This window comes from Echinops telfairi, unplaced genomic scaffold (genome assembly GCF_000313985.2).
Source record: "Echinops telfairi isolate 266 unplaced genomic scaffold, ASM31398v2 ScPeMD7_7424;HRSCAF=8462, whole genome shotgun sequence".
Classification (NCBI taxonomy): Eukaryota; Metazoa; Chordata; class Mammalia; order Afrosoricida; family Tenrecidae; genus Echinops; species Echinops telfairi.
The window spans coordinates 61,918,686-61,932,305 of NW_022111324.1; the positions used below are offsets into that span (position 1 = coordinate 61,918,686).

The window sequence follows — 13,620 nt, forward strand, 5'->3', positions numbered from 1 at the left end:
CACAGGTATCCTCCCGCTCTCTGAGTCTCTCAACAGCAGGAAAGGGAAGGCAGAAGGAGTGGGTCTGGCTTCCAGTTAGTGATTTATCTCTGTTGCACCTCCAAATGAGGTCGTCAAGCTGTGACTGGATTGACAGGCTAGACTCCACCTCTGCTTAAGTTGACTGGAGATTATGTAACTGCCACCAGGGTCTTCCTTATTTTCCTTCACTCTCTGCTTAACTAAGGCTTACCGCTTTTCTCTAGGGATTGGTTTCTCCGTATAACATTCAGAGTACGTGAGATGAAGTCTCATCTCTTTTCTTGCCTGCTGATTCCATGGGTGTTGCTTGTGGAACCAAGTAAAATGAAATCCTTGACAACCTCAGTATGTTTTTCATGATGTTGCTTTTTGGTCTAGTTGTGATGAATATTGTTTATGTTGTGATGTAATGCACAGGAAAGGATGTCTGTAGTTTCTGGTGTTTATCAGTGCTTCCACTCTTCTGTGCTTTCAGCAAGCAAAAGTTGTGTCATATGCTTTTGCATGTTGTTAATGAGCCTTCCTCCAAAATTGGTGCCAAATTCTTCATATAGTCCAGCTTCTTTTTTGCTCAGTGTACAGACTGAATAAATATGGTGAAAGGATGCAATCCTGATGCCTGCCTTTCCCAATTTCAACCAGGCAATAATCTCTTGTTCTATTTGAATGATTACGTCTTGGTTTGTGTATAGGTTCTGTTTGAATGTAATGAAGTGTTTGAAATTTCCTCCCATTTTTTTTCAATGTTATCCATAGTTTTTTATGATGCACACAGTTGAATGCCTTTCGATAGAACCTTCGTGCACACCCTTCCTGTTGTTAAATACGCCATATCCCCATACTTTGTTTGAATGTCTGCCTCTAGTCCATGTATAGAATGCAGGAGCACGATGGAGTGTCCTTAATAGCATGTACAGCCCTTTTTTGGACTCCATGAGAGACTGGTTCAAGGAACTGCCACTTCCCAATACCAGAATTCACAGTTGCACAAGTCCCTTATTAAAATGACACAGCATTTGTTTATAATTATGCACATCCTCGTGTACTTTAAATCATCTTTAGATTATTTCTAATACTAAATAAATGAAATGTTTTGTAAATACCACTCTTTGCTTCCCCGTAGCCTTTGAGGATTGCTTTGACCACTTGCTTTTTACGAGCCATATTTCCCCACCTAAACGAGAGATTCACATAACACCAGAAGCCAAAGGATGAGCTGCTAAGTCAGTGGTTCTCAACCTTCCTCATGCCGAGGCCCTTTCATACAGGTCATGTGGTAGTGACCACCCCCAACCATAAAATTACTTTCATTGATACTTCATAACTGTAATTTTGCTACTGTTATGAATTGGGTGACCCCTGTGAAAGGGTTGTTCAGTCCCCAAAGGGGTCGCAACCCACAGGTTGAGAACCGCTGTGCTAAGTGAACAGTGCTCAGACAAATGTGGGGCAGAGACTGAGGATCTGTGAAATGTTGAGAGGCTACATTAGTGTATTCCTATACATTATTTCATTGATGTGTATTCAGTAGAGTGCGCTGTGCACAACTCATTGATATTTTACTTTCTGGAATGCTTTTATTTTGACTATTTTTAGTACTTGGTTAGTGCAACCTGTGGCTGCAGAAATGGCAGATAACAGAAACCCAACTGTTAGCACTTCATTTTTCTCTCTGGTAGAATTATACTTTATTGTGTGTATGTAAGGACTCTTAGTGGCACGGTGGTTCGAGGATTTGACGTGCTAATGCAGAGTCAGTGGTTTGAACCCACTAGCTTTCCTACCAGAAAAAGGTGAGACAGTCTGCTGTAGAGATGACAGCCTGGGAAACGACAAGGTGTAGTTCTGTTTGTGCTAAAGGACTGCTGTGAGTCTGAGTTGTTCCCATGGCCATGGGTTTGGAGTATGTACATAACACATTGCTTTTGTTCATCCATCTTATCCATGAGTTGATGGAGACAGTTGTTTCCCTCTTTTGGTTATTGTGTATAGTGCTGCAGTAAACATCGGTGTACATATCTCTGTGAGCCTCTGCTCTCAGGTCTTTGGGGTGTATACGTGGGAGTGGAATTGCTAGGTATGTGGTGGTAACTCAGTGTTCAACTATTTGAGGAAACTGCCAACTTGCTGTCCACAGCAGCTGCTCTTTTCCCACCGTCACTAGTTTTCACTGCATCTTCACCAACACTCTTACTCCTTAGGCGAGCAACGTGGCAATTTGCTCGTGGAGTGTGGGCAATTGTATTCTGTAAGCTGAGTCAACCTAGTGGTTGTGTGCTATATCTCATAATGTGGAAGATAAATCCCTGCCAGTGACGTTCTTTACTGGGAGACTTAAATTTTCTAATTAAATGCAAACCAATAACATTTAAAACAACATCATAAGTGATGTTTTTCTACAACAAAACGAGAGATTCTGGGTTTAAAACAGATGTGGTTTGGGGTTTATTTCTTTAATAATTTTCTGTTTGCTAAATCTTGTTTTGTGGATACTATTGATTCATATGCATATTGTGTTCAAAATGGTACTTTGCTAGTTGAGTATATCTTTTCAGATCCTGTATTACTTTAATTAGGTATCAGTTAGGCATTTTAAAAATTGAATTAGATGGATGTCCAATCCACTTATTGTTGGAATCAGGAAGAGAAGAGTCTGAAAGTGCAGCTTTCCTGCTGCATTTTTAATAACTTATTTCAAGGTGAAGCACACATGAGCTCTGCATCGCATAGCGACACGAATATGATGATGTATCATGAATATGTTGCTCAGTCTTTTGTTTCCCCACTCCCCTCTTTGTTTCCTCTGCCTATACATGTTAATGGTCCCTTATCAAAATCTCTGGCTGTTAGATTGTTTTGGAATTCTGCATCTTTTAAGCTATTGCAGAATATAATGCATATACTATATGTGATAGAGAACCCCAGTGGTTATGGGCATTATTTCACACTGAAATGCTATCATATTTCTATAGTCAACTATGTAGACGTTCGCACAAGATAGGCTGATGTCTGTAAATACCTTCCTTTCTCCTCAGGGCAGGTTTCCCTTCTAAATCAGTTCAGAACTTCCTTTGGATATAAGTAAGTGTGATATGAACCTGTACTCTTATGAAGTGTCTGATAACACAGCTCCCCCAGCATTCGATTCTATTTCAACTCTTACAAAACTTAAATTTGTCTTGTGAGTAGCAATGTCAGTCTTCATTTGGTATGACTAAAACAAGTGCAACATTAGTGAAATTGACCCGTCAAGATTTGTCTTTGGGTACCTGAGCCTCACCGTGTAAGTGTGATTTCCCATTGATTCACACAGAAGTATGGCATTATTTTAGGAATTGTGATTTATGCTTGTTGAGATTATGTAAGGGGTGGCAAAAACACATTTATTGGCAGACTTCAGAAAGCAATTTTTTAATGCATTGTCTTATGTTTTTCTGGGCATAATCATTATCATTCTTATACTTAAAATATATGATTCCTAATTACATCTGTTAATTGTTTTGCTATATGTTCACCAAAAAAATTTATGATTTTAAATGAAAGTATTTGTGTTTTGCAGATGGACAACTTAAAATATATCAATCAGTTAAAGAAGGAAAATGAACATGCGCAGGGGAAAATGAAGTTGTTGATCAAATCCTGTAAACAACTGGAAGGAGAAAAGGAAATGTTACAGAAAGAGCTGTCTCATCTTGAAGCGACTCAGGAAAAACAGAAAAGAGGTGAGTGTTCACTGGAGCAGCAGATCGCCCGTCCTATATGATTTTCCAATAGTGAAATTTAGCACAGGTATGGTGTGCATGGATTAGACAGTGTTTCTACTTCTCTGTTACTTAGTGCTGACTTTAGCAGTTATCCATCTCCCAGTTTCCGAACTTTGTACTCATCTGGGATCATTGTGAGATTCCGAATGAAGCCGAATGAGGTGGGGGTGGTGGTGGTGGGGGTGGTGAGTGTGTGTGTGAGAGAGAGTTCATCTAAGTAGATTCTGTCTCTGAGGCAGACTGGTATGTGAGCTAGCATTACTAATTTGCAGACAGCTGAGCTTGGTTCCCCTTGATCTGTCCTTGGGAGTGAACCAAAAGGAAAGGAAAAGGGTAATTGGAAGGCAGTATAAAGTGTATTGGTGATTCATGGAGTCTCTTTAATGGAATTGATGCCAGTCATGGCAGCTCAAAGTTGCCCAAGATTCCTACGCTTTATGTTACTTATCACCTTATGTTTGTCCCTTCCAAATAACCTTGTCAGTTTTTAAAAATTTAACTTACCTCCATCCTGTTTTCCAAAGCTCTCAAACACTTGTTTTCTTACATTATTTTACTCTTCACCCACTTATCGTGGAAAGAATGGACCAGAGGATAACAGAAGGAGATAGAATGAGTTATTAAATATTGTATGAGTAACTCTAGAGGAAATATGATGGGTTGGTTAGATTGCATTTGGGATTTTGGTGGATTTTTAAAAAAACAATTCCAGTAAAAGTTGTATGCTCTATCAGAATATGCATCGATTTGTTTTTGTTAAGTGCCTTTGAGTCAACACCATGTGACAGAGTAAAACTGTCCCATAGAGTTTTCCTGGCAGTGCACTTCATGGAAGCAGATCTCCAGGTCTCTCTGGCCGAGCTACTTGGTGATTTCTGACTGCCAGCCTTTCGATTATCACCCAGGTGTTTAGGCATCTGTGCCACTGGAGCTCGTTGTACCTTGATATGATACCAACTTCCCCATCAAGCAAAGGAACTGAAAAGCAAAGCACCGATGTAATTGTTATCCTGTTTTCAATGACCACTGTTCGCTAGAGAAGCATCAAGTTATTTGTATACATGATGTGTTAACTTTATTTTTGTTAGGTGCTGTTGTGGATGCTAATGTAGATGAATTAATGACTGAGATTAAAGAGCTCAAGGAAACTCTTGAAGAAAAAACCAATGAGGCAGATGAGTACTTGGATAAGTATTGTTCCCTGCTTATAAGCCACGAAAATGTAGAGAAAGCAAAAGAGATGTTAGAAGCACAAGTTTCTCGTCTGAGTTCTCAGCAGTCTAAACGTAATCTCCGAAGTTCTTCTCCATTGTCAAGCTCAGTTGTTCCAGAACTGTCTCCAGCCCCATCTGTTAATGAAAGGAAGATGTCAGCCAGCCAAAGTAAGGTTTCAGGCAAGAGACAGCGGTCTAGTGGGATTCGAGAGAGCGGTGGTGGACCAGCGCCTTCCACACCAGAGACGTTTTCTAAAAAGAGTCGGAAGGCAGCCAGCAGTGGTGCTCAGTCTGCAGGTGGCACAGAGGACGCTGGGTTTGAGCCAGAGGGGCTTCCAGAAGTTGTAAAGAAAGGTATGCATAGTCTTGAAAATCCAGAATGTAACGTTAACTTGTGCCTGAAAAGATCGAAGTGTATATATTTTATGTTAGTAGGTAACATTACTTTAATTGACTTTTTGAAAAGGTAATGCGCTTATAAATTGGACCACATAAATTATATATAAATCCACAAGGTGGTTTTAAAAAAGCTAATGGAAAATGGAATTAAAATATAACAGGATTTCTCTAGACTCTTTGAAACCACTTCTTGTATACCATATATACTCGAGTATAAGCCGTTTCCCAGCACATTTCTAATGCAGTTTTTTATGGTAAAATTAGGTGCCTCAGCTGATATTTGGGTCGGCTTATACTGACTTTAAGCAGTACTTATATATGAAGGTAGTTCTTTTGTAACGTTACTATTATGAAAGAATAGGATCTAATCACTCCTGTTACATTACAAAAAGAGTTGGTAGACATAAAATGTAATCATCAAAAATCAGTTTGGAACCTGGTGTTTCTCTGTTGGAAGTTCCCCAAATCGAGGACAGCTTTGCAGCTTTCCTAGCTGTGTCCTAGCTGACCCTGCACTAAGACTCTGAGTGAGCTGGGTGGCATTGATAATCCTGGCCTTGGGGATGGAGCCACTTAACATGCTTTCTGTCATTGTTTTTTTTTAACCCAATTATTCTCAGCATGGCCCACAGAACTGGCCAGCGTAGAAATTTTATTAATGACTTAATGACAAAAGAAGTACAGAAGTTGAGAATATGAGTTTAGAAACTTTAACAACCATCTGACATTGTCACAACTTAAAAGACTGTAGTCATTTCCCTACTGATTTATTCTTTCTGTGTTACACAAAAGGGTCCTTTCTCACTGGTTGAGCTATAATACATACCTGCATGTGTGGGATCCAAATGGGTTTTCTTTTTTTCTTTTCACCAAGCATGAAAAAGGCAGGTTCTTAGTGACATTGAGCCCCTAAAAGTTAGCACCGTCTTCCACATGGATGATTGTTTAAAAAAAAGCCCCCATCAATGCTGCTCTGGCATCTGCATTATCTGCTTTTTTTCAGTTGTTTCCAGGATCGACTCTCTCCTCCCTCTGTGAGGGGAGACTGAGCAGCGAGAGAGAAATGCTTTTAGTACAGTCCTATCTCCCCTCAACCCTAGCCATGGAATGAAAATCCCTTCCATCCTACCCCTTGTCTCTCCAGTCAGAATTTGAACTTCAAGACCTGCTGATGTCTTTAGAGCCTAGAAAATGGGAAAACACCATCCACATGAGAAGTAGCAGCAAAGCCCCTGCCCCCCAACTCTGTTTAGGTGTTTCCCCCTTTTCCACTGTGGTTACTATCTTTTTCATCAGATAAAACCTGTGTATATAATTTGATCACTCCATAGACAGCAGTGAGCTTTGGAATTGTCCTCGTTTTTTATTACAACTTTACCAGGTGATTATCATTTCAAGAGCAGATTGATCTGGACAGGTCTCTGTGGAGGTCTAGCCATTTCTGACAGCTTTCTTGCCCTTAGGGTTTGCTGATATCCCCACAGGAAAGACAAGCCCATACATCCTGCGGAGAACCACCATGACCACCAGAACCAGCCCGCGCCTTGCTGCACAGAAGTTAGCACTGTCCCCCTTAAGTGTCCACCAAGAAAATCTTGCTGAGATCTCCAAACCAACAGCTGGTGGCAGCAGATTACACAAGGTAAGCTGCTGCGACCGCTTACTGTTTGGAATGTGGGGGATTGCTGTGTTGCTGAGCAAGTCTAGACTTCTGACTCAGGAGCTCCTGGTCTGTAACGTCGGGACTTTTCTCAGTGTGTATAAATCAGTGAGCCATGAGGAAAGTGGAGAGCAAGCTCGAGTATAACCCTGACATTATCCTGCTATACAAGCTCCTCCTTGACTAAACATGCCACTTATAGAGTGATGAGAAATGGCAACATCAGATCCAGTGACTCAAAGAATTTTAAGGATGTCTCAAGCATTGCTCTTTGAAGAAATGAAGAGGTATATTTCCTTTGACCACAGATGTTGGCCGTTCTGTGTTTCACAAGTTTTACCTACTTTGCTCTGTTTTGATTAATTCTTTTCTTTTTGTTGTTATTTGTTTAATGAATACAAGTTACTGTGGTGACAGGTACTGATTTAGAATAAAAAGCTGATTCTGGAAAGCCTGACCACTTACAGATGTGTAACTGTGAAACAAACCTATTGAAGTTAAATTTCAGGAAACACAGTCTTTTTCGTTAAAATATGACTTAATAGGAGTTTGGCACTTTAAAAAAATCATTGGGAGCTCGTACAACTTGTCGCAATCCATACATACATCCATTTTCTTAAGCACATCTGTACATATGTTGCCATCATCGTTTTCAAAGCAATTTCTTTTTACTTGAGCCTTTGTTATCAGCTCCTCATTAAAAAAAAAAATCATTTTATTGGGGGCTCGTACAACTCATCACAATCCATACCTACATCCACTGTATCAAGCACATTTGTACATTTGCTGCAATCATCATTCCCAAAACATTTTCTTTCTACTTGAGCCCTTGGTATCAGCTCCTCATTTTTCCCTCCTCCCTCCCTGCTAGCCCCTCCCTCATGAACCCTTGATAATTTATAAATTATTATTATTTTGTCATATCTTATACTGTCTGAGGTCTCCCTTCACCCACTTTTCTGCTGTCCATACCCCACGGAGGAGGTTATATGTAGATCCTTGTAATCGGTTCCCCCTTTCAACCCCACCTTCCTCCCTCCACCTTCCTGGTATTGCCACTTTCAGCACTGGTCCTGAAGGGATCATCTGTCCTGGATTCCCTGTGTTTTCAATTCTTATCTGTACCTGTGTACATCCTCTGGTCTAGCCAGATTTGTAAGGTAGACTTGGGATGATGATGGTGGGGGTGGAGGGGAGAGAAAGCATTTAGGAACTAGAGGAAAGTTGTATGTTTCATTGTTGCTACCTGCACCTTGACTGGCTCATCTCCTCCCCACGACCTTTCTGTAAGGGGATGTCCAGTTGCCTACAGATGGGTACTGGGTCCCCAATATGCACTCCTCCTCATTCACAGTGATTTTATTTTTTTGTTCTTTGATGCCTGTTACCTGATCCCTTCAACACCTCATGATCACACATGCTGGTGTGCTTCTTCCATGTGGACTTTGTTGCTTCTCAGCTAGATAGCTGCTTGTTTACCTTCCAGTCTTTAAGACCCCAGATGCTATATCTTTTGATAGCCGGGCACTATCAGCTTTTCCCCCCACATTTGCTTATGCACCTGCTTTGTCTTCAATGATTGTGTCCGGAAGGTGAGCCTCATGGAATGCCAGTTTAATAGAACAAAGTATTCTTGCATTGAGGGAGTACTTGAGTGGAGATCCAGTCGGCTTCCTTAATACTAAACCTATGAATATATGCACATAGATCTATTTCCCCATCCTCATATATAAATATATTTACATATGTACATGCCTTTATTTAGACCTCTATAAGTGTCCTTTGCCTCCTAGCTCTTTCCTCTATTTCCTTTTACTTTCCTCTTGTCCCACTATCATGCTCAACCTTCATTTGGGTTTCAGTAATTCTTCTTGGTTACATTACCCTTGATCACGCCCTACCAGGCCTACTAAGCCCTCCTCACCACCGATTTGGATCACTTGTTGTTCCCTTGTCCCTGGGTTTGTTTACACCACTTCCTTCCCCCCCACCTCCCCCTCTCCCATGTCCCCCCGGAACTGTTGGTCCCATTGTTTTCTCCCCCAGATTGTTTGTCTAGCCTATCTTATTTAGACAGACCTGCGGAGATAATAATATGCACAAAAATAAGACAGAGCAAAACAAAGCAACAAAATAAAACATTTTATTTTCTAATAAAAGCACGTGTCATTAGGTGTCTGATGAAAGGAGTTCTGTTTCTGAATCTCTCTGTTGATTACTGAAGATAGTGATAGTCGCCTCTATGTATCTTGCAAATAGCTTGGTAATTGTTCAGTATAGCATTTGCCTAGCCGCTTGCTGACCAGTCAATTCTTACGCATAGCCACGATAGTAGGACAGTAGAACTGTGCCTTAGGCTTTCAAGGTTGTCAATCTTTACAGAAGCAGACCACCACATCTTCTGTGGGGTGGCTTGTGGTTCAAACTGCCAGTCTTGACTAGCAACCAATAGCTCAACCACCATGCCACCAGACCAGAGCTTAGCCTGGCCACCAAGACCTCATAGATTCCTGAATGCTGTTGTTGTTAGGTGATGTAATCTGCTCTGACCCCTTGTACACAACAGAACAAAACACTGCATAGCCCTGTGCCATCCTCAATTTTTCCTGTGTCTGAGCCCATTGATGTAGTCACTGTCTCAGTCCATCTTGAGGGCTGTCCTCTTTCTTGCTGCCTCTCTATTTTACCAAACATAATGCCCTTCTTCAGGGACTGTTCTCTCCTGACAATATGTTCAAAGTAAGTCAGATGAGTTCTTGCCATCCTTGCCTCTAAGGAGCCCTCTGGCCTTACTTCTTCCAATACAGATCTGATTGTCCTTTTAGCTGTCCATGGTACTTTCAATCTTCTTCTTTAGCCATCACAGTTTAAATGCATTTATTCTTCATCCAACTTTCATGGGCATATGATGCAATGCAGCTGTGGCTTGGGTCAGGTGTACCATATGCCTCAAAGTAACATCCTTGGTCTCCAATACTCTAAAGACGTCTTGTGCAGCAGATTTACATAATGCATCACATCTTTTGTTCTCTTGACTGGTGCTTCCCTGAGCATTGTGTTAGTACTGGTAGACTAGAGAAACAAATCCAAAGATAGGCATATTTGTGAGAGAGACCTTTGTATCAAAGAGTAATTTGTATAAGGAAACATCTCAGCCCAGTCCAGATCAAGTCCATAAGTCCAACATTAGACCATAAGTCTGTCCAATGCTAGTCCAAAAATCCTTCAGACTCATGAAGTCACATGCAATGATGCAAAGTGCAGGAAGATCACAGGTTAGTAGGTAGAAAGTCTTGTGGATTCAATGGCAGTGGAAGCATCTCAGCGTTAGCGTGGGTTTCCATGTGACTCCTCCAGCTCTCCTTCTGTGGCTCTTCAATAGGAAGGTGAAGCAGAGAGAGAGGGAGAGGCTCTCTCAGGGCTCAGCAAATCTGTGAGTGGCTTGTCAACAGGAAGAAGAAGGCAGAGAGAGAGGAAGTTGCTAGAATACTCATGGAAATGCCAAGCCCAAAAGGAGGCAGCATCAGGCTAGACTTTACCCTTATGCTTATTTATCAAGTGACATGAAATTGTAACGACCACAGTTATGGATCCAGGTAAGACAAAATCCTTGATGACTTCAACCTTTCCTCCATTTAGAATGATGTTCCTTATGATGATTTTGTGCTTCTGTACATGGAATTGTAATCCATGCAGAACAGTACAATCCTTGATCATCAGCAAGTGCTCTAATTCCTCCTCGCTTTCAGCAAGCAAGGTTGTGTCAACTGCGTACTGGAAGTTGTTAATAAGCCTACCTCGAATCCTGATGCTCCATTCTTCTTCCTCTAATCCTAATTCTCTGATGATTTGCTCTGTGTGTTGACTGAACAAGTATGATGAGAGGATACAACCCTGATGCATACCTGTCCTGATTTTAAAACATGCAGCATTCCCTTGTTCTGTTCGTACAACTGTCTCTTGATTCATGTACCAGTTTTGAATGAACACAATGAAGTGCTCTGGAATTTCCATTCTTCCCAAAGTTATCCACAGTTTATTAGGTCCACACAGTCGAATGCCTTGGCATAGGCTCTGAAACAATTAACATCTTTCTCGTATTCTCTGCTTGAGCCAAGATCCATCTGATGACAGCAATGATATCTCTTGTTCTACATCCTCTTCGGAATCTGGCCTGAACGTGTGGCAGTTCCTTGTCAGTGTATTGCTGCAGCCATTGGATAATCGAGCAAAATTTTACTTGTGTGTGATATCAGTAAAGTTGTTCTGTTGGTCACCTTTCCTTGAATTAGGCACAAATAATGATCTCTTCCTGTCGGTTAGCCAGGTAATTGTCTTCCAAAATTTCCTGGCATAGATGAGCAAGTGATTCTTGTACTTTTTCAGCTTTTTGGAACATTTCAGTGGGTTCCATCAATTCCTGGGGAGCCTGGTTTTTGGCTAATGCATTCAATGCAACTTGGACTTTTTTCTTCAGCACCGTTGGTTTTGCTCATATGCTACCACCTGAAATGGTGGTCTCTTCTTTCTGATACAGCGACTCTGTGTATTCTTTCCACCTTCTCTTGATGCTTCCTGAATCATTCAATGTTTTGCCTATAAAACCTTTCAAAATTTCAATATAAAAATATTTCAACATTTCAGCTCAAGGCTTGACTTTTTCTTGAGGTCTTTCGGTTTCAGATGCGCTGTCTTCTTCCCTTTTGGTTTTCTAACTCCAGGTGCTTGCACATTGCATTGAAGTAGCTTTGTCTTTTTGAGCTGTCCTTTGAAATGTTCTATTCAGCTTCTTGACTTCCTCCTTTCTTCCATTTGCTTTAGCTACTCTATGATTAAGAGCAAATTTCAGAGTCTCTTTTGACTTCCCCTTCTATCTTTTCTTCCCTGTCTTTGTAATGACCTGCTTTCAAGAATGATGGTCTTGATGTGCTCCCGCAGCTCAACAGGTCTTCTGTTATTAGTGTTCAGTGCATCAAATCTGCCCTTGAGATGTTCTCGAAATTCAGTTGGGAGAAACTCAAGGTCATATTTTGGCTCCTGTGGACTTGTTTTCATTTCCTTCAGCCTTATTGTGAACTTCTATATGAGCCATTGATGATGGCCTGTCACACAGAGGACCCCTGGTCTGGTTTTAGCTACTGATACTGAGCTTCTCCATCGTGTCTTCCCACAGATGTAGCTAATTTAATTTCTGTGTAATCCATCTGGAGAAGTCCACCTTTTGTATTGTTGTAAAACGTATTTGCTATGAATAAGTCATTGGTTTTTCAAAAGTCTACCGCGATTTCCAACTTCATTTCTATCACCAAGTCTATTTTCCAAATACTGTTCCCTCCTCTGTTTCCATCTTTAGCATTCTAATCATCGATAACTATCAGTGAAACTTGGTTGCATGTTTCATCAATTTCAGACTGAAGTTGTTGGTAGAATTCTTCAATTTTTTCATCTCTAACCTTTGTGGAAAGCCTATTCTGGAGTAGGGTTAGTGATTTTCCTTTATAGATGACTAGCAGCCACTCAATCCGACAGTCAGTACTTGTCCATTCCTGCCTGTCTCTCACTTTTGAGGAAGCATATAAGTTAATTGTCTCTTAAAACACAATATACCACCACATACCACTATCACTCCCTTTATCTTAAGGGAGCTCATTTAATTGTAATTACTTGTTTACATATTTGTAAATCTGTGGAATGAGTTCTGTGTGGTTACTTATTTTACCTAAGATTTGCCTGTGTCCCTGGTATAGTGCCTGGCATTCACAAATGTTTGTTGAATGAATGAAGCCTAAAGTCATCTTGTCCTGAAGTAAAGGCAATCCTAGTAGCTTGAAAGTATGGCAGAAATCATCTTATGAAATCACTACGCGGGTCTCTTTTCCTCTTCTTTAATGAGGAATTAGTGGTAAAAGCAGTTTGCATGTGGCGTTTTAAAGTTGCTATCCAGGAAAAAGAGCTTTGCACACTAGGGGGCCTGCTCTCCACACTGCTGCTGAGTCTGTTGACCAGGGAGTAGTAACCATGGTTTCCTGTCAATTTGTGTTCTGTGCATTAGCCCCCAGTAGTTTAGTGGCACCAGCAGGTAGGCATTGCTAAGCAATTTTGTGCAACCTGCAAATGGTAGGTTGCCCTTGAGGTGCCTTCATGACACAGTTCACTCTTCACAACCAGCCTAGTGGGTTTTAATTTAATTCATATTTTCTGAATCCTGAAAAATGCTTGCCTCATCTGTTAAACATATTTCATCATTTAGTTTTAAAAATGAAGGGCAAGTTCTCATTTCCTAGGGTAAAATTACTTAGAAATTCTGGATTATGTGTTCTCCCTGATGTGGCTGGCAGAGGTTTTAGAGAGATGATTCCCTAGGTCATTTAGGGGGTCTTTTAGTGACAGCTGTTAATCTTTTTATTTATTTTAAAATTTAAAAACCATTTTATTGGCGGTTCGTACAACACATCACAATCCATCCATCCATCTATTGTGTCAAGTACATTTGTTGCCCTCATCATTTTCAAAACATTTTCTTTCTACTTGAGCCTTTGGTATCAGCTCCTCCTATTCCCCC

At 40.8% G+C, this 13,620-nt stretch overlaps 1 protein-coding gene across 1 annotated transcript in view; it reads left to right on the forward strand.

The window, feature by feature from the left end:
- CENPF (centromere protein F) overlaps window positions 1-13,620 on the forward strand; it is a 71,861-nt gene that overhangs the window by 54,172 nt on the left and 4,069 nt on the right. The window contains exons 16-18 of the mRNA XM_045298196.1: window positions 3,581-3,743; window positions 4,874-5,353; window positions 6,862-7,040. Coding sequence (XP_045154131.1) covers window positions 3,581-3,743; window positions 4,874-5,353; window positions 6,862-7,040 — 822 coding nt within the window. The remainder of the gene's footprint in view (window positions 1-3,580; window positions 3,744-4,873; window positions 5,354-6,861; window positions 7,041-13,620) is intronic.